The sequence below is a fragment of the Podarcis vaucheri genome (genome assembly GCF_965113315.1).
Source record: "Podarcis vaucheri genome assembly, chromosome: 3".
NCBI lineage: Eukaryota > Metazoa > Chordata > Lepidosauria > Squamata > Lacertidae > Podarcis > Podarcis vaucheri.
Window position 1 is genome coordinate 17,484,736 of NC_138761.1, and position 25,824 is coordinate 17,510,559.

The 25,824-nt window shown below is 40.7% G+C and overlaps 1 protein-coding gene across 3 annotated transcripts in view; it reads right to left on the bottom strand.

Annotated features, from left to right (window-relative positions):
• Positions 1 to 973: 973 nt before the first annotated feature.
• ATL2 (atlastin GTPase 2) overlaps positions 974 to 25,824 on the bottom strand; it is a 33,464-nt gene continuing 8,613 nt past the window's right edge. The window contains exons 2-14 of one of the 3 annotated variants that reach the window (XM_082216985.1): positions 17,517 to 17,776; positions 15,931 to 16,065; positions 15,140 to 15,244; positions 13,972 to 14,022; positions 9,773 to 9,829; positions 9,090 to 9,182; positions 8,731 to 8,869; positions 7,575 to 7,702; positions 6,645 to 6,701; positions 5,730 to 5,801; positions 4,238 to 4,669; positions 1,790 to 1,804; positions 1,195 to 1,688 (exon numbers count right to left, since the gene is read on the bottom strand). In XM_082216985.1, the coding sequence (XP_082073111.1) occupies positions 1,581 to 1,688; positions 1,790 to 1,804; positions 4,238 to 4,669; positions 5,730 to 5,801; positions 6,645 to 6,701; positions 7,575 to 7,702; positions 8,731 to 8,869; positions 9,090 to 9,182; positions 9,773 to 9,829; positions 13,972 to 14,022; positions 15,140 to 15,244; positions 15,931 to 16,065; positions 17,517 to 17,776 (1,652 nt within the window). In that variant the 3' untranslated portion in view covers positions 1,195 to 1,580. The other 2 variants (XM_082216986.1, XM_082216984.1) reach the window with 2 other exon arrangements.

Below are 25,824 nucleotides of genomic sequence, written 5' to 3' on the forward strand. Positions count from 1 at the left end.
TGAGATTGCAGTGCTCAAGGCAGTAAATATCACAAATATATCAAAAAACTCCAAATTGTGTTGATGCATTCACACATTTACATGAGCCACAAACATTCCTTTACAGGGACCGTACTTTGCCTATCACAGAACCAGGTTTTGCCATAAACTACAAAACTTTGATACAAAATTGTATTTATATATTTATATTTTTTACATGCCCTGTGGTTTCTTAAAAAATAACTAGACACACTGTACAGACAATCCTAACTCATTGCTTTGTAGCTGTAGGCAACGGTTTTTGTTTTTGGATGGATTTTCTCCCCCGCGAGTCGTATTAATGGCATTATATATACATGAAGGCTAAAACTGCAGAGAAAATCTGCTCTCGTTTCTCAATACGCGTATCCTGTAGGACAAGGTCTCCAAAGTTTAAAAGGCAAGACAATGTACACTTGAAGATAGCTTCCTTGGTTACAATTGTTACCTCTAAATGTAATTTCTGTGGAGATAATACACATGCATTTGGGTAATACTGGTAGAAAAGGCAGAAAAGCAAGGAGTAGCTAAATGTAGTGGCTCAAACATGACTCCGCAGCTGACTGCGACCGCTGATATGTCAGCTGGATTCATCATGTTAACGCTTTACAAGTGTTCACAAAGTTAAAATATTTGATGGGATATTTTGTGGCTACATACATTCTGTTAAAAGATTTCCTTGTATAGGCTCGATAAATTACTTCCCTGAAAAACCCTTTTACAGTGGATATGTTTCTGCAAGACAGAGCCCACACACCACCTCCCCCTGGGTACACTAGTGTTGAAGCCGATACCTCACTTTCCTGTTCTCTGTGGCATTGGGGCTGTGTCTCAGAAGCAAAAAAGAGGAGAAAGCCTTAAAAGCCATCAAAACTTCTTACCCTGCACCCGCACCCTCCCCCAATGTGACGGCAGCAAATTGAGAAGCCAGTCAGAATAATCTACTTCTCTAGAGTCAATGTAAACTTTGGTTTATTGAGTTCTCATTGTACAGCAAGCAAGTCTAGGATGGGCAGGCAGATGAAAGGAGATGAATGGTCAATCTGTCTTTAATCTGGCATGCTGAGACATCTGTTCAGTCAGGCCTGCTTTGAGAGAGTTTGTAACCGATTGTCTCATAGTATCCTCAATCAAATTATCACCAAGAGGTTTTATCACCTGCAGCATGAGAAATGTACAAAAATAAATAAACGTAACTCAAAACCCCAAACCTGCTGAAACATAAAAAAAAGAAATTAGACAGAACAAAAATTAAAATCATGTATGAAATGCATCCCAAAGTATAATACAAAAAGGAAAAAAAGATGAGTTTGGCTACCAGCATATGGTTAATAATTTCCAGAGCATTAAGTGGTTTCCTCCTAGGTAGTATTTGACTGAATCCAAATCACTTTACAATTCCTAGAACGTCAGGTGCAATTTCATACCCTATAAATGCATCTTCAACCTGGTATGTTTATAGCATTTATGTAAAGTGGGCCAGATGGTCCTGCTTACTGTCTATACGAGTTAAGTGTGAACGCTTCAGAAAGGAAAGGAAAAGAAAAGGGTAAAAATACTGGCTAATTTTTCTTCTTGTTATTGTTGGATGAGAGCCGCTGCCGTTGTGCTGAGGTAAGAGCACGGCGAATCACTCGACGTCTAACAACTTCAAAGAATTTGGAACACACCTAAAACATGGAAGCGAGTTGTTAGAAAAGCAGTTGGCAGAGAGCAGGGGGAAGGGGAAAGCAGTCTGGGTGTTAAAGTCAGTCCCCACTGATATTCTCACCTTCTTGGGACTCCTCTGAAGCAAAGGAAGAAAGAGACAAGAGACAGGAAGGTGTAAGGTCAGTAGTGAAGGATAGGAGTTAGACACTGAACAAGACAAATTTTGCTTTCAAAATGTACAGGCTGATCTTGTAGGCTGGGGTCTGCCTTTTCAATCCTAACTGCTGGGCCTTAAAAGTTTAGAACAGGTTATTTAAATTCACAAAAGATTTGGAGTGCAGCTTTGACAGTTCTATACAGTGGTACCTCAGGTTAAGTATTTAATTCGTCCTGGAGGTCTGTTCTTAATCTGAAGCACTACTTTAGCTAATGGGGCCTCCTGCTGCTGCTGCGCCGCCGGAGCACAATTTCTGTTCTCATCCTGAAACAAAGTTCTTAACCCGAGGTACTATTTCTGGGTTAGCGGAGTCTGTAACCTGAAGAGTATGTAACCCGAGGTACCACTGTACCACAATCTACCAAGGTACTGCACCAAAAGAGAGTTCAAGAACAGTAAAAAAGCTTTCTCCAAAGGTTAATGGAAAGCATCTGGCTATTAGCAGTACAGGATCTGCTGTGTATGCTGAAGACACAGGTTCAGTTTCCAGCATTTCCAGGTCGGGCTGAGAAACCTAGAGAGCTTCTGCTAGTCAGTGTTGACAATACTGAGCAAGATGAACCAATGACCCAACTCTACAAGGGAGATTCCCAAGTTCCTGGGCATGGAGCAAGTTTCAATCAGTAAAAGGTCATTTTTCCATGAGAAGAATCAATAAGCAAGTGAGAATTTAAAAAACATTCTGAGTAAATCTATAGAAGCTGCATGTACTATATCCATGGGTGGCTTTGCAGTAGTGGGAGCCGGGAGATCCCAATCCTGCCACAGCCCATAAAGCCATACTGCAAGCTGTTTTGGAGGGTCCCCCAAAGTGCAGGGTGTCCCATTCTGCTAGGACAAAGCCACTATTGGATACAACCCTTTATTTCCAAGCCCCATCAGTAAAGGTAAGGTCTCCAGATGCAGCAGAAGGGGTGTTCATTTAGCACAGGGGCTACAGAGATTTCTACTATATTGTCTACAAACAGAACTGTAGCTGGACCACGACAGGACTGCTTGAATCATGTATCTTTGGTAGCTGGTTGGTCGCTCAGGATACTGGAATAGATCAGGGCTCTTGTGCTCTTTCTACACCTTAGGGATATTCAGTACCCAAATCTTATAAAAGTTGTTTGTGGGGGGGGGGGGGCAACATCCTAGTTCTATAAAAGCTCGGCGCAACCTTCCTACTCTTATACTTCTAAAAGAAGTGGACCTGCGGCTGCTCCTGGCTGCAAAATTCCAGTGAGCCAGCAGGTGGCAATATAAGGGCATCCTTTTAGTCATGCAACAGGACTCAGTAGAAAAAAATGACACTTGGGCAAAGTCCAACCTAGGTTAAATAATGAGGGGACTCAACATGTGTACATGTACAAAGTACAAAATCAGACCCAATGGTGGGCTACACGTGGTGTGTTTGTGTTTCATTCTTTAGATATTTACAATTCAAGATTCCTCCCATCTCTAGTTTCAGATTAAGGCCGTTTACTAAGAGTAAGCCCTACTGAACACAGTGGGACTCACCTCAGAGAAAACATGCAAAGGATTGTGCTAAGGGAAATATTAATTAGTTGATGAGAATTTCTTGGAAGCTGCTACAGCAGAGCACAATGTGGCTTCTTTTGTTCAGGTTTAATCAAGAAGAATTCATGTGAAAATCTTTTTGAACAAAGAACTTGGAAACCCTTTGCTGAAGTACATACATACCTTGATGTGGCCAGCCATTGATGGCTCATAGTCCTTCCCCTACACAATAGGAATTTTAATGAAAAACCTCCTACCATGTGCCTAATTAAAGCTTTATGCTTGTCACATTCGAATTCCAAATCTCCTGCTGACATGTTTATGCACTTCGTCTGTATACCAGTCTTTAAGAACTGATCACTTTATGAACAAGCAATTTTAGTGTGCAGTAAACAAGCCAACGTATGCTACAGCAGACGGTCCTATAATGTACTCAAGCTCAACTTCTATGAATTTTCCATTCAGTGTCATGACAACCAAATATGGAATCAGAACTGCTAGGATCTTCAAATACCCATCCTCTTTAGAAAGGCAGTTCTTACTTACCTTTTAAGAGTATAAACCAAACCTGTGCCTTTTATGGACACACACAAAGGGAGATGAACTTACATGACTACCTCTGCCTTCTAGGGATTTTCAAAATCTGGTTGTATGATTGGGCACGGAGGTACTAAAAATATTCTGGGTGGATTTCAAAGGCTATTTCCACCAGGTTCATTCTCTAGTGATTTATTTCTGGTGTTTGTTCTTCGTTCTTGCAGGAGGGGCATTTAGACCAACTACTGCTCAAGAACAGCAAAGTTGGCAAGTTTCTTCTGGAAGGAAAACTTTAAGCTCAAAGATACCCACCTGATCCCATAGTAGCTCAGCCATCTGATCAATGAGTGTTCCAACTTCTCTGAATTCCCCAGAGTATTTAACGTATGCCCAAGTACAAAGGGAGATGAGCGCGACCCCCATTACAAGGTTACATAGGGTAGCTATGGAGTTCATTCCAAGGAAGCCAGTCAGTCCTGAGATTATGTACATGGCAAACATAACAGCAAAGAGAGTAGCAGGGGTGCGGGCAGCATAGAAGAGGTTCTTGCCATCGTTGTGCTTCACAAAGTTTGCATAGACTTCGTCGAGCTCTTCATCAAGCTGGTCCTGGTAACGGCGACAGAAATCCTCACCTCCCATCTTTTTCACAGAACGGAACTGTTTTATGGCAAGCTCCTTTAGATCTAAGTGCTTTCGCTCTAAGTCTGCAGGAGCAATATAAGGCTTATCTCCTCCACAAACCTGTTGGAATAAGCAGAATCGACCTATTAGCTTGCATTATGTTAGAATTCGCCTAGCGTTATAGGGGTACGAGGGCTACAGGTGTAAGTTTATTCAGATGCAGTGTTTATTCTATTGGACAAGGACTGGGAAGATCCAGGTTCAAATCCTCGCTCAGCTACAAAGCTCACCGGATTACCTTGAACCGGTCACTATCCCTCAAGACCAGCCTATCTCACACGGGTGCGAGGACAAGTGAGAGGCAGAGAACCATGCATACCTTTGCAGAAAAGGCAGAATAAGTTTAAATAAATAAAAAAAAAGGAGGTGAAGGAGGAAGCTTCCCTTCACTGCTCCTTTTAAAAAATGTAGTAGCTCTCCAGCATCACCTTCGGAAAGACGGCTGCTTGTGCCTAAATCAGACTGACGCATGTGGAGCAAGGGCAACCAAAGGGCATTAATGTGTTAATTTTACATCGCCTTTATATATATAGCACCACATAACAGCTCCAGAGCCATTCACGATCCTTCCAGTGTACTAGCTAAGCAATTCATCCGAAGGCTGATGCAGGCATAACATCCATGCTTAAGCGACCATGCTGCGGAATCTGTCTTCCTTACCAGCTGTTCCCATTTCTTTTACCTCCCTCAAACCTCAACATTACAATTTGAAAGTTTCTCTGCACTAACATTAATCTTGGTATATTCAGGTACATTTGAGCGGCATTATTCCCCACCCCCTTTAATATTTCCACCACTTCCTTTTCTGTGTTCAATTTGCAAATAAAAAGTAAAAAGTCTTAGAAGCAGGCAACACCACAGCTCAGACTTTGATTTATTTATATACTGGAAACCAGGTGCAAAGAAGTAGCTCACGGTGTCTGTATTCAGAATTAAGGAACGGGGTGCGCCTTTCTCAAACATCCTTGACAATCCACTGCAAATCACTCAGAGATTTATTGGTAGATCTTGATCTACCTACTCTTGGTTTATGAGATCTAAGCTCAAACATCTACCCAGTGCAGAGCAGTTCTTAGATTAAACTAAAAGCATGCAACATATCGTCCATTCACATCAATACCTGCTCCATTCCTTTGTTGTAAGTGTCTTTTGCTCCAGCTACTGCAGCAAGGTTGTTGGCTTCTGCTGTTGCCTTAAGTTTCAAAAAAACAAAGCATAACAAGTGACACTAAACAGCTTGGAGGAGTTTCATTTGTGTCATTGTTTCCATATTTGTGATCTGAATACCAAATGAATGTATTCTTACCATATTTTCATACCCTAAACTCCTGAATCATTACTTGCAACACCCACCCTCTGATGTCAGCTCTTGGACAGAATTGCTTGGCAATCTTAAAACAGTTTTTTGGGCTTGTCTGCTGCAGTTACCAGAAAGAAAATCCTAAAAAACACTGCTTTGCGAGAAACTCACACTGAAGAAAGGCACGTCAAGGTACTAGATGGGAAAGACCCATTTAATCTCAGTTTATCTGACAGCACAAATTGGCCATGTGCAGAATCAGTGTACACCTTGGTTTGTCACGCTGACATTTACTGTATTTTTCGCTCTATAGGACGCACTTTTTCCCCTTCAAAAATGAAGGGGAAATGTGTGTGTGTCCTATGGAGCGAAGAAGCCATAGCCCCGTGACCCTCTCCCGGCTGGAGAGGTGGCGCGCGGCTATGGCAGGAGCCTCTTTAGCCGCACACCACTTCTCCAGCCGGGAGAGGGTCGCGGGGGGCTTCTTTAGCTAAACAAGCCCCCCAAGACCCTCTCCCGGCTGGAGAGGTGACAGGCGGTTTTGGCAGGAGTTGCCAACCAGAGGCCTATGGGAAGCCTGCAAGCAGAACTTGAGCACAACAGCACTGTTCCCTCCTGCAGTTTCCAGCAGCTTTTATTCACGAGCATACAGCCTCTGACCAACAGCTGGGCTGATCTGTATCAAACACTCTTGGCGTCAGATACCTTTAGAGACAGAAGTGTACAAAACTTTACCTGAAGCATTGACTTAGGGTGAGGCAGCTCCTCTCCTTGATAGATTTTAATATAAGCCTAAAAACAAAGCAAGGTTTTACTGTCTAGTTTCAATCCACTGGAAAAGCAGATTTTAAAAACAACGCCCAAAATTCAAGCTCAATTAAATAATATAACTTATTGGATTAAGGTAGTCTATCATGTCCACCAATATTAAATGTTATACTTTTTAGCAATGTTAAAGATTGGATTCACTGAGCAACCACCATGCTGTAGGGAAGCATAACCATAATTAAAGGTGGTTTTCCTAGGACCATTTTGTTGGGTGTGCTTTTTGGAAGCGCTCTGCACCAATAGATGGGTGCCGCAAGGACACAGTTCAAGGACAACTAGACTCCATGCTGCCCCACATATGCCAACTTTGGGTGATGACAAATCAGATGTGATTGCCTACTCTTTGCTACAAAACACTGCAACCACCAGCCAGAGCAGGAGACTACTACTTCAAGAACAGGAGTTTGCAGATTAAGCTCCTGGATGGTGTACCTGCATCACTCCAGGGGCAACTGGAAACCACTTTGCATCATAAAGAGCAAAACAGTCTAATGAGATTTGGGGCAACCTGGGGTGAGTGAAGTTGCCCATATAGCAAAGGGTTGGTTTATGTACATCAATATGCTGGAAGAGCCAGGAAAGGAAACAACATTGAAAGTCTCAACTGAAAATTGGGGCCATATAGCTGCAGAAAGCTTCTTTTCTCTAGCAAGAGCATAGTTAACAGAACAGAAAAAAGAACTAAGCTTGATGACCAAAAAACTGCCATGCCTTTGATTATGCTGGCCATAATGTGCACACTACTGCATTTCAATGGGTCTCTGTCACTTAACAGGGCACTGACCTACACGTTCACTATTTTAAAGAACTGATCAATGAGCACAAGCATTTGCCTACCTTGAAATATTGCACAAGATCTCTACATGTCACCTTCGAGCCACTGATCTCTTTCTCTACCAGGTTTTCAGGAGCAAGCAGCAATGGAACCAGATTCCGTAGCTCACTCTTAAAGTCGTCATCAATGTCTAGTGGAATCAGTCACAGAAAAGGAGTTGCAATTTTGCCGCAATTAACAAGACGCTCCTTCTCTCCAGAGTCAGTGGCGGCTTAACATGATGTGAAACATCCCAACTCAATAATTGGATATCCAAAAAGAAAGAAAAACCTTCAAACCTTAGCCAATGCTGAAGGTTGTTTCATTAAAAAATTGCCAGTCCTTTATAACAAGGCTATCCAAAAACCAGAGGAGCAGCAACAGCAGCAGCACTGTTATCGATTTGTGTTCTTGAATCAGAAACACAAGATAAGCAAGATCTTTATTGTCCCAGTTTATTTCTAAAATGCTGTGAATGTTAGAGCTAACAAGTACTCACATAAAAAAATTGAGTCGCCTAATATATGCCCTGGCTGATGGCTACTTTGCTGGGTGCTCTATTCCAAGCACAGAAGAAGTGAGAAAAAACTTATCAGTGAAATATAAACATTGCTTCAGGTGTGTGTAAGAGTTTCTATTTATGCCCATCCGAAAGAATATAAATAAAAATACAGCATTAAAAATATGCAATGATAGGCAGCTGCTGTTTTTTAAGCATGTCCAGATTCTGTTGAAGCTTCCCCCCCCCCACTCCCAGCTAGCATGCCTATACAGTTCTAGTACAGTAAGTTTCTCAAAACGATAGCCCAGTTCAGATGTAATGGGAAACCATGTTGGCAACAGACTGGCTTTGTTCCCCTTACTCCACTTTCATTACTGTGTAAGTTTCAATCAAACATCCCATTCACTGTTGTCAGAAGCGTATAAAATACATTTCAAATATATACACTAGTGCCCCCACAACACCCATCAACTGAATATTTGACTACAGCATTCAAACAGAATTTATACTAACATCTCCTTCTCCAATAAGCATATTACTCTATATATCAGAGCTCATCCGTACTAAATTTTAGAATTATGTGCACTTCATCTACCCCCTTCAGTGCATTTGCACTTGAATACAGATTCAAATCAGTAATCTATTAAAGCCAGGAATACAAATGAAAAACCTCATACCGTTTAGCCTCCCATCAAAGCTTGGGTTTGTTGCGACTTTAAGACCAGGATGTGGCAATAGGAAACAGCCAAGATTACTGAAACATGAGTGAATGTGCTTCCTTACATTCTGGAGCTCTTCGTGCTGGTGCACCTTAACCTACAAGCAAAACACATTTTTCACAACACAATCTTATCAGAGATGTTATACATCCTTCTGGCTCCACAGTTTAGTATTACTTTAATTACAGAGAATATTAAAGCTGACCTAATCCAAAACAATTGCTTTTAGGTTCTATGTAGTGCAGCTCTCATGAACCAAGTTCTCGTTTGTTTAGGAACATGGTCTTACTAACAATTTACTGCAGGTCATAGCTTACCTGTAACCGTTTTTCTAGAAATTGTTTTCCTCCAACTAAGCCATATGGATGTTCATAAGGATAGCTCCAGTCTCTAATTAAGAACATTAGTGTCTATATGAGAGAGACAAAAGTAACCGTTAACTGTTGCCCTGGCCAACAGAAGAACATGCATAACTAGAAATACTCAGAAGCTGAACAAGTAGGATTTTAATCCCCAAAACACAAGTAGCCTGAAAATGCCACCATGGAAGCCATAGTTTAACCTTGGCTTTTCCATAAAAATTATACACCCCTGCTTTGCCATGTGTACCATGATTGCTTAATGTGCACAAGGTTTGGTCACAAAAATACATCTTTTGGCTACCATCAACAAGCCTGTTAAGGCCAATAGCTTTATAGCAGACTGAGCCAACACTATATGAACTTTGACAGGAACCTTTACCCATTATGGCTTAGGCAACTTACACACAATCACCATGAAACACGTGATGGAGCCCGGGGAAAATATGGCTGCCCTGATCTACACGTACTATCAATGTGTACGGTTAGGAACTAGGTAGCCGCCTTAAATGTTTTGCTGAAGTTGGTATATGCTATGATTAATGCTTACTGGATTCTACTGTAGTGTGTGAAACTGCCCTATGTTGTTAAATATACATACAAAAATTAATTAAATATGACCAATATAATCATGCTATTACCTGAAATGGCTTTTGATAAATTTCTTCCATAGCTAGCCTTCCGTACTCTGTAAACAACTATAAAACAAAGCCATTAAGCATGCATCGAGAGTACAGAAACAGACAGTACTGCAACACATGCTCAGACAGACACTAAAGTAGCCCAATACTGGATTTCAAGTCATTATTCATCCTTGTTAGGTGCTTGCACTGACCAAGCTTATAATACAAAGGAAAGCAATATACAGTCATACCTTGGTTCTCGAACAGAATCTGTTGCCAAAGTCCATTTGACTTCTGAAAACATTCGAAAACCAAGGCGCGGCTTCCGATTGGCTGCAGGAGCTTCCTGCACTTAATCGGAAGCTATGGAAGCTACGTCGGAAATTTGGCTTCCAAAAAACGTTCGCAAACCAGAACACTCACTTCTGGGTTTGCGGCGTTCGGGAGCCAAAATGTTCAAGTCGCAAGGCGTTTGAGAACCATAGTACGACTGTATTCCAATCCATTAATAAGGCCTGCAGTACTAAACAACTTTTTGCCTACTTCCACTGTCTTGTGACTCAACAGTAATCCTCTGTTTAATAGGAGCCAACCTACTTTTGCCAATTGTGGCAATAAAATGACTACTATAAATACATTATACTATACAATATTTCTGCTTTGTAAAAAGAAATGGAAAAACTGCTGCATTAGCCATTTGGGGTCACAATGTTCCGTATGTCTGGGGACACCTCCCTTTAAAGCTGATAACTGAAAAATAAATCGACTAGCTTGTACCATAGGCAGCTCTAAAAATTGTGCTCCAATCTGAATATTTACCAATTCTTTAATTTTATCTTCTAGCGGTATGTACCAGCAGTGCCCACCTCCCCATATTATCTATGTCAAGGTTACTTTTGACCCATGCTGTCCGACTTCAAAACTATCTCAAAACCAGAAAGATCATCTTTTAGTGGCAAGATCCCGATGCTTCCATTACTCTTCCACCAAGCAGCTCTACCAACCAAATAATTTCATTCTTCAAACCTAGAATCCTTCTGTTGAATCATCATAGTATTTTCCAATAGAGGCCCAAATTTAGCAGAGCCAATTTGGACAAAAATTACATAACTGCTTAGAACTCCATAGAATCCAAGTATTATTTTATTTTATTTTATTATAATCAGTATACTTAAAATCAGTATACGTAAGAGAAATGGAGTGGCCCTCATAGTCAACAAAAGAGTGGCGAAAGCTGTACTGGGATGCAGTCTCAAAAATGATAGAATGATCTCGATACGAATCCAAGGCAGACCTTTTAACATCACAGTAATCCAAGTTTATGCACCAACTACTGGTGCTGAAGAAACTGAAATTGACCAGTTCTATGAAGACTTACAAAACCTTATCGAAGTGACACCAAAGAAGGATGTTCTGCTCATTATAGGGGATTGGAATGCTAAAGTAGGGAATCAAGAGATAAAAGGAACAACTGGCAAGTTTGGCCTTGGAGATCAAAACGAAGCAGGGCAAAGGCTAATAGAGTTCTGTCAAGAGAACAAGCTGGTCATCACAAACACGCTTTTCCAACAACACAAGAGACGACTCTACACATGGACATCCCCAGATGGGCAACATCGAAATCAGATTGATTATATTCTCTGCAGCCAAAGATGGAGAAGCTCTATACAGTCAGCAAAAACAAGACCTGGAGCTGACTGTGGCTCAGATCATCAGCTCCTTATAGCAAAATTCAAGCTTAAACTGAAGAAAGTAGGAAAAACCACTGGACAGGTAAGATACAATCTAAACCAAATCCCTTATGAATACACAGTGGAAGTGAGGAACAGGTTTAAGGACTTAGATTTGCTGGACAGAGTGCCTGAAGAACTATGGATGGAGGCTCGCAACATTATACAGGAGGCAGCAACTAAAACCATCCCAATGAAAAAGAAATGCAAGAAAGCAAAGTGGCTGTCCAACGAGGCCTTACAAATAGCGGAGGAGAGAAGGCAAGCAAAATGCGAGGGAGATAGTGAAAGATACAGGAAATTGAATGCAGATTTCCAAAGAACAGCAAGGAGAGACAAGAAGGCCTTCTTAAACGAGCAATGCAAAGAAATAGAGGAAAGCAACAGAATGGGAAGAACCAGAGATCTGTTCAAGAAAATCGGAAATATGAAAGGAACATTTCGTACAAAGATTACCATAATAAAGGACAAAAGTGGTAAAGATCTAACTGAAGCAGAAGACATCAAGAAGAGGTGGCAAGAATACACAGAGGAATTATACCAGAAAGATATGGATGTCTCGTACACCCCAGGTAGTGTGGTTGCTGACCTTGAGCCAGACATCCTGGAGAGTGAAGTCAAATGGGCCTTAGAAAGCACTGCAAATAACAAGGCCAGTGGAAGTGATGGTATTCCAGCTGAACTGTTTAAAATTTTAAAAGATGATGCTGTTAAGGTGCTACACTCAATATGCCAGCAAGTTTGGAAAACTCAGCAGTGGCCAGAGGATTGGAGAAGATCAGTCTACATTCCAATCCCAAAGAAAGGCAGTGCCAAAGAATGCTCCAACTACCGCACAATTTCACTCATTTCACATGCTAGCAAGGTTATGCTTAAAATTCTACAAGGAAGGCTCAAGCAGTATGTGGACCGAGAACTCCCAGAAGTGCAAGCTGGATTTAGAAGAGGCAGAGGAACCAGAGACCAAATTGCAAACATGCGCTGGATTATGGAGAAAGCCAGAGAGTTCCAGAAAGACATCTACTTCTGCTTCATTGACTATGCAAAAGCCTTTGACTGTGTTGACCACAGCAAACTATGGCAAGTTCTTAAAGAAATGGGAGTGCCTGATCACCTCATCTGTCTCCTGCGAAATCTCTATGTGGGACAAGAAGCTACAGTTAGAACTGGATATGGAACAACTGATTGGTTCCAAATTGGGAAAGGAGTACGGCAAGGCTGTATATTGTCTCCCTGCTTATTTAACTTATATGCAGAATTCATCATGCGAAAGGCTGGGCTGGATGAATCCCAAGCCGGAATTAAGATTGCCGGAAGAAATATCAACAACCTCAGATATGCAGATGACACAACCTTGATGGCAGAAAGTGAAGAGGAATTAAAGAACCTTTTAATGAGGGTGAAAGAGGAGAGCGCAAAATATGGTCTGAAGCTCAACATCAAAAAAACGAAGATCATGGCCACTGGGCCCATCACCTCCTGGCAAATAGATGGGGAAGAAATGGAGGCAGTGAGAGATTTTACTTTCTTGGGCTCCATGATCAGTGCAGATGGTGACAGCAGTCACGAAATTAAAAGACGCCTGCTCCTTGGGAGAAAGGCGATGGCAAACCTAGACAACATCTTAAAAAGCAGAGACATCACCTTGCCAACAAAGGTCCGTATAGTAAAAGCCATGGTTTTCCCAGTAGTGATGTATGGAAGTGAGAGCTGGACCATAAAGAAGGCTGATCGCCGAAGAATTGATGCTTTTGAATTATGGTGCTGGAGGAGACTCTTGAGAGTCCCATGGACTGCAAGAAGATCAAACCTCTCCATTCTGAAGGAAATCAGCCCTGAGTGCTCACTGGAAGGACAGATCGTGAAGCTGAGGCTCCAATACTTTGGCCACCTCATGAGAAGAGAGGACTCCCTGGAAAAGACCCTGATGTTGGGAAAGATGGAGGGCACAAGGAGAAGGGGACGACGGAGAATGAGATGGTTGGATGGTGTTCTTGAAGCTACTAGCATGAGTTTGATCAAACTGCGGGAGGCAGTGGAGGACAGAAGTGCCTGGCGTGCTCTGGTCCATGGGGTCACGAAGAGTCGGACACGACTAAACGACTAAACAACAACAATACTTAAAAAAAAGAAGACGACTAATATCTCAGAAGTAAAGGGTGGGGAGCCCATTGCAATGTAATGGCCATGACCCTAAGCATTCTGTGCTGTGTCCTATGTCCACATCATGTCTTTCAACATCCCATCACTCTTCCTACTTCTAGTAGCAGTTACATTCCAAAACAGCACTCCTTGAGATCAGCTACTAAAGGAAGTTTGCCAGATTCTGCTTACATGAATATTTTTCCCCCAAGAATTCTGACCTGTCCTATGAACAGGTCAACACACAACTCAACACTCAACTCAACAAATCAACACTAATTATAATCCATGTTCTACAGTCATGTTCCTTAGTGGGAGATTGTCATTGTTTCTGGACATATTTACCTGCAAATGCTGAAGATCATCTTCTTGAATGTTCTGTGATAAATTGTACACCTAGAAAACACGTTATTAGTTTTTTTACATTTCTGCAACAGATTTTATACATTTTCCTATTAAAAAATACACCAGCACTGTGAGTTACTACCCAAACTAACAATCAGGGATGGGATCACACTGTCCTAAATCCTAGTCAGAATGCTTCACATCAGAAGTAAAAAGGGAGTTTTTAAAGCAAAGCAAACACTAGCATGATCATTTCTCAAGTTGCCTCGTGTCAAAAGTTAATAAATGCTAACCTGTGACGGCCACAGAAATAAGGAATCAAAACCAATGGGATTTGGATGGTTAACTAAGCAGACAGAGCCCTGTTGCTAGGTATTATGTGGTTGGGCATACATCAGATGCCAGAGCTCTTCAAAACACGCCCCAGCTTAGCAATGGTGAGCGTTCCTTCTCCTTTTAGTGAGTGCTAAGGCACTTTCCTGCTCCTTTGTCCAGCAAATATATGATTCTGTTTAAAACATAAAACTGTAAAACAGAACCAATGCCGAATCAAATTAATTCTCTAAAATTGTTTGGGAAAACTAAAACTATTTTCAATAGGCATTGAAATACCAAAATTGTCAATGTTTGCCTTCATAGGAACAGTTTTCCAAAATACTGGTGACTGTTTAGCTTTAAGCAAAGCTGCTGTGTCATATGGCTTCAGACTGCGCATTTTGAAGCTGTAGCCTGAGGATATTTAGAGCCTACCACCACTTTGAAAAACATATATCCTTAGCAGTGTTCGAAACTCCCATTGTTCTAAGACATTTTGTGACAGGGAATTTCATTAGTGCAAGCAGTTTCTGAGCTCCGGGTGTAGTAATGCGCCTAAGATTTCAGATTTAAACTGCGGAGTGGAAGAAAAAGAGGACCTTTTTATCCCTCCCTATTTCCAAGACTGGAGAAGAGACTCTCTTAATAATATTAGGTGGGTGGACAGGGAAAGGACTAATAGACCATGTGAAAAATGAACACAATATTTTAGCTGTGGTTCATTCATTTTCAGCTTTTATTCTGTTTATTAAAAAAGCATGCCTAGACATTCCGTTGTGGCGCCCATAACCTAGGTTTAAGGTGCCATTTAGCTCCTAGCTTTCATATCTCAGTTTTAAACAAGGGTCCTTACCTGGACCGAACTTGTCATGGTGCTCAAAGCAAATACAGTTGCACAGTCTTTGATAGTTGATTGGCTATCAAAGGCACCTTGGGTATCCATTAGCAATACTGCAACCTAGAGGAGTGTTGCCATTAAAAAGAAGAAGCAAAATTACTAAACAGGCAGCTCTAACATCTCTATGCTAAAAACTTAAGCTATCCCAGCTGTCTTCTATTAAGCCATCTCAATTACCTCAATTTGGCTGTCATAAGATATATTCCACCAGCCAGAGACTGCTTTATTGGCAGCCTAAGGACTGGCCAAGTAACCCAGCCACCTTTCACTCTGTTGCACTTTGGTTTTTTTATACAACATGTTTATGCACTAGATTGAACCAGGATCCTAACTAGATTCTAAATATGGCCTAACTTCTGGGGGGTGGGGGGTCAGGCTATTGCACACACTGTTCAAGTCATAAACAGGTAAGCTTTAAGATTACCTTATCAGCTTCATGCAACTGACATTCAGTAACAAGTTGTCTGCGTATCTTGTTTCAACTTTACAAAATGGCAGCGTTTTTTTTTCAAAGTGGCAGGAAATAAGATATGCAGAAAACATGGTAATAATATAAAATATATTAAGCTAATATTATTTATTTCATAACGTTTATATGCCACCTGATTGCAATGAAACAAAAAACCAACCCCCTCAAAGTGGTTTACAAAAAATTATTCAACTCTTGAGGAGAGAGCCAAGGTTTGCCACAGTCACACCCAACGTACTTCAGACAGTAAACACCTGCCAGCTATTTAAAGTAATACCTTTGTCCCATCAGGCTTGGGAATTACGAACACTTCACTCCAAATCTGAATTCCAGTTGTTTCTCTCTCACACCCTCCTCTCCATGTAAACCCAGTCAAAGGCTCTTGGCTTCCACCTATCCAAGAAGATGATTCCTGTAACAGGAGTCACATACTTATTCAGTGTGTTAAGAGGTTCTAGGTAATCTTACATTAGAACATGTAAAATAACTAGTCAGGGGGAAATCTTATTTCAATCAAAAAATGAATGTTTCAGTTTTGCGGAATTTTCAATACCAGTCAGAAGTTAAAGTGACTGCTCTCAAAGAACACAATTCTTGGTTTCCCCCCCATTTTACTTCAAGGACAGTACAAGCTTTCTACATTTATAGAACCTGTAAAGAAAGATCCTGCTGAGTTAAGATACCCCGTAATCTTATTTGCATTTCTATTCATATTATGTTCCCATAAAATCTTGTAACGGTGTTCCGTTTCTTTGGCTTTTGTCAGCACTTGCCAAGCAGTTTGTTACAAGTATTCTGCCCTACCCTTTAATATATCTACGCTTTAATATAACCAGGGAACCAACTTCACAATGCATAAAGCAATATTCAATGTTAGTTATACACAAAATAAACCCATTAAATCAATGGATTTAAGTAATACCTATTGATTTCTATAGGCCTACACACGAGTATGGCTTGAGTCACTATCATGAATAATGTTAACTGTGCAAGAATCAGCATGCTGTTTTTTATACAAACCCATCCATTTCAGCTCTATCAATCAGTAAAGGCTTGCATACGCATACACACACACATACCTTTTAAACAAGATGCAGGGAATTCCAAAGTGGCTCTCTGTACAAGTGCGTCCACACTGAAGAAGTCTAACCTATCTGCAGGAGGCAGCATGTATTCCTAAGCAATTCTCCCATCATGTCTTTGATGAGCTCATAGCAATTTAAGAGGTCATGGTTAGGACTAGTGTTCTTTCCAGAACTGCTGCCTGACTCTCTCAGCTGCCTAGATGCCTAGACTAGAACATCAAGAGACGCAAGTAGTGTCCCTCTATCACTGAGCTCTTCCCTGCTCATAAAGGCACTGCTTGGTCACCCATGTTTGGACCCAATGCTCCCTTAGCATAGCAAAGTGTTTCAGCTCACAGAAGGCAAGGCAACTGATTTTTGCCAGTTTTCCTCCCTCCTCCATATTTTAGTGTTTTCAGTGGCCCTGGGATCTACAGTGGATCAGACAAAATTAGCTAATAATCCTGCAGGTGTGGTGGTGTTTTCCACTACTGCAAAGTAACCACTGGACGTAGGCCATATTCTGCATGTTATTCTCTGAAAAACCACTTACACTAAACTAATTTATACCAAAATAATTATGCCTTTTACTTCCAAAGTCAATATTGGATCACTCTGTCGAAGCCACAAGAGTTTAAGAACAAACTGGGGTTTTATTTAGGAATGCATTACAATGAACCCTAAGAATCAAATACCTTAACATTTCCAGTTAAAGAGTAGGACGTAAATGTTTTCAATAAAACAGACTTGCATTCAAACTAGTTTGAATTTTCAAGCTGGTGTGCTTTAAGCTACTCACCTTGTTGTACATATACCTAAGCATAAAGTCCAAGAGAAAAGATTTGCCTTTACGGAATGCACCAGCTACAGAAACAACTACTATATTGAGATCTCTTATGTGTTCCTGAAGCAAAATTCTCTCCAACGCTGACTCATCCAGTTCAAAGTTATGATCGTCTTCATGAGCAAGAACAATTTGTATTGGGCGTGGCTTCTCTGGAACTACCTCTTCATCAGTATCCAAAAGGGCGTTCTCTTCTGCATCCACAAAGTTTTCCCCTAGGAAATAATTTTTTTAACATTAGTTACATTCTGTTTCCAAATTCTGTTAGAACAATTCTGTTCATTTATACATTAAGTGAAATGGAACGTAGGTTTCTTATCACTAGGAATGACAACTTGGCAAGTCATCTCAGAACAGCTGCCCCTTCAGCAAAATTACCTTTTCCCTCCTGCTTACCACAGCAAGTCTAGAAAATATTTTCAACCTGGGAAGCAACTTTACAGTTTGGTTTACCAAGTAAGCTCGCATGCATTTTAATTCTGTGTTAAGCCCCAAAACTAAGCAAACCACAATAAAGAAGACCTGATAGTCTCGTTGTCAATATTAAAGAAAACTATATAGTAGTTCTCCGTCTAGCTGAATTACATCAGTAGCTTTCAAACTTTTCAGACCTGGGACCCACTTTTACCCTAAACACACCTTTAGGAATCCACTTCTTAAATTTCTTACCATATATTTGAAAGGTAGTAGTTCTGTTGTGCTCCATCTTGGGTCCGACTGAGACCCAATTTACCAGCTGAAGAACCAATGAACTAAATGGAATGCAACAGAACTTTCTGGTCCAAGCCAGAACCACAAACCTGCTCTCATGGATGGCCAACTTTCTCCTTCCCACCATGGGACATTCAGAAAGCATACTTCTTCCTTCTAGCCCTGCGTCAACTTACAGTAGAAGGACAAAACTGTCCTGGTTTTATCCCACTGTGCCCGTGAATGTATTAAAGTTCTCTCTGTGCAGTTTTAGGAAAGGAATTATTTTATTCTGAATGGTGCAAATTCCTAAATTTTTTTCTGGGTTCTTGTTTGCTTCTAAACATAGTGGCTATTAGTGCCAGCGTTAGAAATTCAGATATATAAACTAGGCGCCAAATGGCTCTTTAAACCAGGGTTGCAGGCACCAAAATGGAATGTCCAGTTGCCATTTTTGAGCAAGAAGGCTCTAAAGTCTTATTTTTCGAATGATGGAATGCCAAATATTAGTGAGAAATGGTTGTCCGCTTGCTCTGGTTCTGCAACACTGTAGCACAGCTGAACTGAAGTTAGCAAACAGTTTTAACCTGACTGACCTAATTCCTGAATTGTGCTGAATTAAGACTTTGTGTGCAAGATACATGTTGACACTTGCATAACCTACAAGGTCCAACACTTCAGATTTAAACAGAAATGCATGCATAAAGTTTTCTGTGAAGGAGAAATACAGAAAAGCATTTGTTAAGAAAATGTCTAAAATCAATCTATAGAACCACAATGAACTATTGTTGGATATGGCACCATTCCATTCTTTTCGGCACATACCAGATGTTTACTCAAACCTTCACCCCACAAAGGAAGCAATTCAGATTACATATTAAAATTAGAAGAGTATTTGAGCAAGATCCAATGTCATGCCAGCAGACACAATATGATTTCCATGTCTTCTACGCCTCACCACCCACAGAGGGTCACCCAATGTTCTAGAGCAAATTTTGGGTGGGCATTAAGGGAAGAGTAAATCCGGTTTGCCAAAGCAAAACACCACATTTGGTTAGCACCATTTGTATACAAGACGAGGAGGAAGTCAAGAGAGGAAGTCAACACTTATCTGAATGTTGCATTAGTAGATGTTACTGGTGAATGATATCCAATCTTAATCATACTCCAAGTAGACCTACTGAAATCAATGGGCTCAAGACCATTTATTTCAATATGTCTACACAGAGTGTGGCTTAGTTGGACATCACTCTGTGTTTAAGGAACTCAAGGGGGTTTGCTGAACTAAACATGAAGAATTCACTTTTCAAACTCCACAACAGCTGATATTGGATTGCCTGAGATGAGTCCAGGGGTTTAGTCATGCAGCTTGCATACTGTTTCCTCCACTTAAAGAAATTGGGATTTTTTTTGGGGGGGGGGGTTTACTTAAAACACACCACATACAAATCATGGTCTTTTTTTTTGCTGTCAGCTGAAATGGATTGAGGGTCTAGTAATCTCTTGCACAATAGATTTTCAGTATGAAATCGAATTCTGCTATTACTATGCAATTTTTTCAAGAAAAAATTAACTGTTTAAATGGAAACATTTTTAGAAAAACAATTAGAACACTACCTTGGAAGATGTGTTTTATTGGCTGTCTTCCTGACAAACCGACAAGGAATGCACTACATTCCACAGCCTGTAGTTCTGTGCCAATGGCTATTAATGGATCTCAACTACAACTGAATACAGCATTTCTCTGGCAACAACAGTTTGATGTTAGCATGGGCATTTTTGGGTGACCTGCTTCTGATAATTATTCATTCAGGCTGCAGAAAAATATTTAGAATTTCCATCAACATCCCCTTCCTCCCACTCCAATTATAACCAGTGCTGTATTACTGATCTCTATAAGATGAAAAAATCCTTCAAATAAAGATCCAAATTTAGCAACAAAACTCTTCAAATAACCAAAAAATATATCTGAAATAGGAAACCATGTCTTATCTACCCAGGTTTTTACTTTAACTAGGTACATACAAGTAGTCACCAAATTGCAGCTTTTATCGCAGTAGTGCAAGCATTATTCATACTATCTTTTGGACTCTGCTTCCCTGCAGATTTCTTACAAACAGAAATCTAAGTAGTTGTTCCACAAGTCTGATTAGAAACTGCTTTGATTAGGAACCCCCTATGGATCGGGTGACAGGTCTCAGAACAGAACAGCTAGTAAGTTCAATAGACAATGCTCCTAGCAATGGAGATGAAACACCAATAAAAATTCAAAGTAGTGAGTAGAAAGGACCAGTTTCTATAGCTTAGGGAGTGCTACTCTTATAATAAGTGTTTTTAAACATGTCAGAGGTATCCCAATAGAATTCTTTAAATGGTCACACTGATATGCTATTATCAGAAGCCTTATCTATATGCACTTAGCACCTTCCCCACCAATTTTCTCAGCAGCACAAATAAGTGATCTCCCTCTTATTGGATCTGTATTATTTTTCAGGTTGCCAAATTTAAGCAGCCCTGCTGCATGGATGATGAACCACTTCTGACACACTTTCAAACACACCTTAAGTATCTTCATCTTTATCCTACTACTTTTTGGCCAGAGTCCAACAAGAAAGCAACACTAGATCCCTTTCCCCTACCTGGATCCAGTTGCATGCTAGAAAATATCTACATTACAGAATAGTTGAAATATGGCACTGCTAGTACCTTTAAAATAAATCATTTCTTAGCCCAAGGATACTGAAGACTCAATATTATTCTTCCAAGACAGCATCCCACAATAACCCCACTGGCTAACCCAGGGGTCTGCAACCTGCGGCTCCAGAGCTGCATGTGGCTCTTTTACACCTTTGCCACGGCTCCGGGGCAGATACTAGCGAGGGGAGGAGGCGCATTGTGCGCCCCAACACTCCCCACTGTGGCGGGCGCTGTACTGGCTGTGACGTCGCATGGGGGCGGTGCGTGCATTAGTCACGAACCGTCCCGACGTCACCTTCCCGCCCGCTGTCAGATCGCGGCTCCGGAGATATATTTGTTTTAAATGTCGCAATGCTTTTGTGGCTCCCAGTTTTTTTTCCCTTCGAAAACAGGTCCAAGTGGCTATTTTTGTCTTAAAGGTTGCAGACCCCTGGGCTAACCAGTCATCTCCTCCTGCCATTTTCTAAACGCTAGTCCACAACTTAAACACAAATGACTCACTCCCCAACACTGTACTAGACCAACAGAAGAAAGTGCTACTTCTAGTTGTTACTGGACCTGTCAGCGTATTAGACAGAACTGAACAAATCATGAAACATTTTAAGCAACCTGAGACCTTCAGCAGGACGTAGCACAATTTAACAGCAAATCAGAATGATATTGGAACACAGTCTCAGCTATTCAAGTGGGATGAAGTGCTGCTTACGTAAGATGGTACCCTGACCTAAAAGCCTGTATATTCTGGCCAATTTAAATATGCCATTGCTACACACTTTCTCAGAGCAGCCAGGAGTCTTTATGTCAAACAGTCAGAGTTAGACAGGTTGGACAAAACTGTCACAGAAATGGTTCTGAAACAGTTGAAGACACAGAAATATTTCACCATTTCATGACTTTTGCTAGGAGGCATTATCCCCTTCTTCCTCCACTTTTGATAGTATTTAACAGTAAAAAAGAACATTTGACAGGATAGATTAGATCCATTTCAACTGCTCATATATCTGCAGTGACAGTGGAAACAGTTAATATTTCAGAGTTTGTTCTTCAGCCAGTGGTTGTATAATTGTTTATTAATGTTGGTTATTGTATTTTAAAAGTTATTTTTTGGTATTATACATTTTATCCATATGGAAAGTTGCCTAGAGGTATCTATCTGTGTTAAACAACACACACATTTAATAAATGCAATCTAATCATATTATTGGGGCCATTTTATTTATTAGACTATTTGTATCCCAGTCAACACCCTAGGATCTCTCGGAGGGAGATTTAAAAATCAATAAAATGACAGAGTTTTAGTTTAACACACATATGCCAGAAAAAAATGCAATAAAAACAAAATATCAACAATATTAAATAACAGTGGTGCTAATAACCAAAGTCTTGAACAACCAGGTTTTCACCAGGCACCTGAATGCCAGTAATGTGGGTACTAACACAATTTCCAAAGGGGGACCTTCGAGCAAGGGTGCCACCACTGAAAAGTCCCCTTTGATCTCTAGACAAGAAGCCACAGGCTGAGACGATAAAATTTGCACCACCAAGTAGTACTTGTGGAGTATGTGTGCTTAAGCAGAGTGTGTGTGCGCTCAGAGAAAGAATGCAAATAGTCAGCAGATAATAGAAAAAGTAATATTTACATTAAACATGGATCATTTTTATTTTGTAATGTTAAAAGTATGGAGCTGCTATTTCATTTAATTTGAAGAATATTTGCTTCAGCCATATGAGGAAAGTAGATAAAGAACAATCAGTTAAAAAATAAAACTTCATCTGGTCTAGTAACTGACTTTAACTTGATGGAACTAAGGACTTCCGGGTCAGCGCCATTGGTGAATGGCAGAGTTCCTCCGACTGGAGGAACGGGCTCCGTGGAAACTGGGTCTTCCCGCCGCGGCGAAGGCGGGGACCCGCTAGAAATCCCAGGCGGAGGAAGCCTGGGAACGTGGGGTTCGGCAGGGCACCAGAAGCACCCCCCTACTCGTGGGGAATCCCATCTAGGGGCTCCGGAGCGAAGTGGGGTGAGAAGCACGGTGCTACGAACTGACTGCTACTTTCACGGAGTGAAGCCGCACAGCCATTGCCAGAGAGCGCTGACTTTTTCCTGTGGACAATTGGACTTAAAACAAGTACCCGTGAGTAGAAACGGAAAATTGGATCAAGAAATTGTTTTAATTTGGTATCGAAGCGGGAAGGTGCAAACAGGAAGTCCGCCTTCCGCTTTTTTGTATATAAACTAAAGCAAAAATTTTGCAAGCTAAAGCCGGGAAGCTGTTAAAAAAGACTAAATTTCCTACATTTAGAACCACTGAAACCCCCCTTAGAAGGAGGAGAAAAGGGGGGGGGCTCTGTTTAACCCTAGCAGGAGAGGGAGTAAAGAAGGATAAGTTTCCACCGTCCCTATCCTGGGAACGGGGTGTCAGAGACAGAAACTGTTGGAGAGGTTCATTGACTGTAAACGTAACACTATGACATATAGCTAATGAAGAGAAACAAGTTGATTCTAATGTTGCCTTTTGCATTTTAAAGAAACAAAATACTTGAAAAACATCTGAAATATCTGAAAAATATTTGTCTTAAAAAAAATGGATACAAGTAGATTGTCTCCTCTAGAGAGAGCTTGCTAAATTGTTGCTGCAGCATATTTGAGACCCAACACCTGAGAGATTAAGACTGTGGGAACAGTCTTTTCTGACCTTGAACAAAGATGAGCTGGGAGAAAGACTGGGTGCTTGCTTTATGCAAGACAAATGCTTTGCTGGAACAGATGCATGAGAAGATGGACTTGATGAATGAGAAAATGGATTTGACTGTTGTGGTTGTGATTTGACTGTTGTACATTGTGTTGTACAACATTCTGTTGTACTGTTGTGTTGTGATTTGACTGTTGTACATTGATATAGAAATCATCCAAGAGCCAACCTATCAATCTGTACTGAATGGGCAAGTGCAGATGACAATGGAGGAGGATGCGGCTGCACCTCAAATAGTACAAATGGAGAGACCCGAGGCCCTACAGGAGCATAAACCGCTGTTATTGAAGATTGAAGTTGGAGTGGGCCAAGGGATGTCTGGAGATGAGGAGGTTTCTAGCTTTGGAGAGACCTTGAAATTTGATTTTAAATACATTTTGGATTATATCGAGGACTGTGGGGAGTGGGACTGTGGGAAATGGGCGAGCTGGATGAAGGGCGATGGAGACAATTTTGGGCTGGAATCCCCCAGAGACCTACCCCCCAATGAGAAAGGAAAGAAACTAAGACAGAGACCAACAAAAGACAAGGAAAGAGGCAAGCACAAACAAGATGAAGAAGAACTGCAGAAGGGACATGGAAGAGATTTAAGGGCCTCGGACATAAGGCTTCCAGGTTGATGGACTAGATGGAATGGACAATAAGGACTGACATGACCCGAGACCAGGAAGAAGAGATGCTGGATGATGATTGGAAGAGAATTTATAATGGAAATTTTTTATTTTAGAATTAGCTAATGAATATTAGGGAAAATGTGGGAATGAAACTATACGACTCTAGCAGAAATGATATCAGGAGCTATGTACATTTGAAAACTAAGATTTAAGGTCTAAGGTACTTAGGGGTATGATAAGGTTAAATAAATTAAGGTAATCTGAATAACAGAATATGGGGAAAGATGGTAAGGATCTGTTGAGTTAATTATTAGGTTAAATTGTTAAGATAAATTTTATAACAAAAATTGAGAAAGATGGAAAGAATTTGCTGAAATAATTACTAAACTAGAATACAAAAACGGAGGAGTAAGGAGGTCAATGAAACAAGCAAATGGAAATTATGGATATGCAATTTGGGATTTGTGTTTTTTTCCCCTTTTCCCCCCCTGTCTTTTACTGTATTGTCGTATTTTGTGTTTTTCTCTTTTTTATTGTTTTCTTTTTTGTATTGTAGTGTTGTTTTTTAGTTTTTCTTTTTCTTGTAATTCTGAAATTATCAATAAATATTATTTAACTTGATGGAACTAAGCCACATGTTATCTTGGTGAGATCTGCAGCTTCCAAAAACAGGCACAGTTGCAACATGAGCTTGTGCTAGGCAAAAGCTACCTGGCACAAGCAGCCATGGTTAAGCATAAAATCAGGGGCACATCCAAGCTCTAAACCTGCATTTTCAAAGCAAGTGCTACCCTCTTAAACTATGCCCAAGACAGCTCTACTGACCAATACCATCTCTATCTTGTCTGGGTTAAGTTTAAATTTGTTTGCTTGCATCAAGTCCATCACTGCGACTCATAACCTGTGAAATCAACACACCAATTTTAAAGCTGCTTTTGTTTTTAAAAAGTGAAAAAATGTCATGAATTGGCCTTACTGGATGCAACGACAGACAAGTCCTGTATCCCATTCTAATCATCTACTGAATCCAGCTGTGTGGTCTTGTACTCTTCTACTCTGCATAACAAAGGGTGCTGGATTATGCTCCTTGGCAGTATAAAAGTTGAGTTGCAAATATATATCTTAAGTCAAAATAAAAAAATTCCTTCCAGTAGCACCTTAAAGACCAACTAAGTTAGTTCTTGGTATGAGCTTTCATGTGCATGCACACTTCTTCAGATACATTTTAAGTATCAGATATATTTTAAGTGTTATACATGTACATGTATATACATTTCCCACCTCAATACAGTGGTGCCTCGCAAGACGAAATTAATCCGTTCCGCGAGTCTCTTCGTCTAGCGTTTTTTTTGTCTTGCGAAGCAACCCTATTAGCGTCTTAGCGGATTAGCGCTATTAGTGGTTTAGCGGCTATTAAAGGATTAGCGGCTAAAAGGCTATTAGCGGCTTAGCAAAAGGGGGGGGAGCGAAAAAAAATCGGAACACTTGCAAGACGTTTTCGTCTTGCAA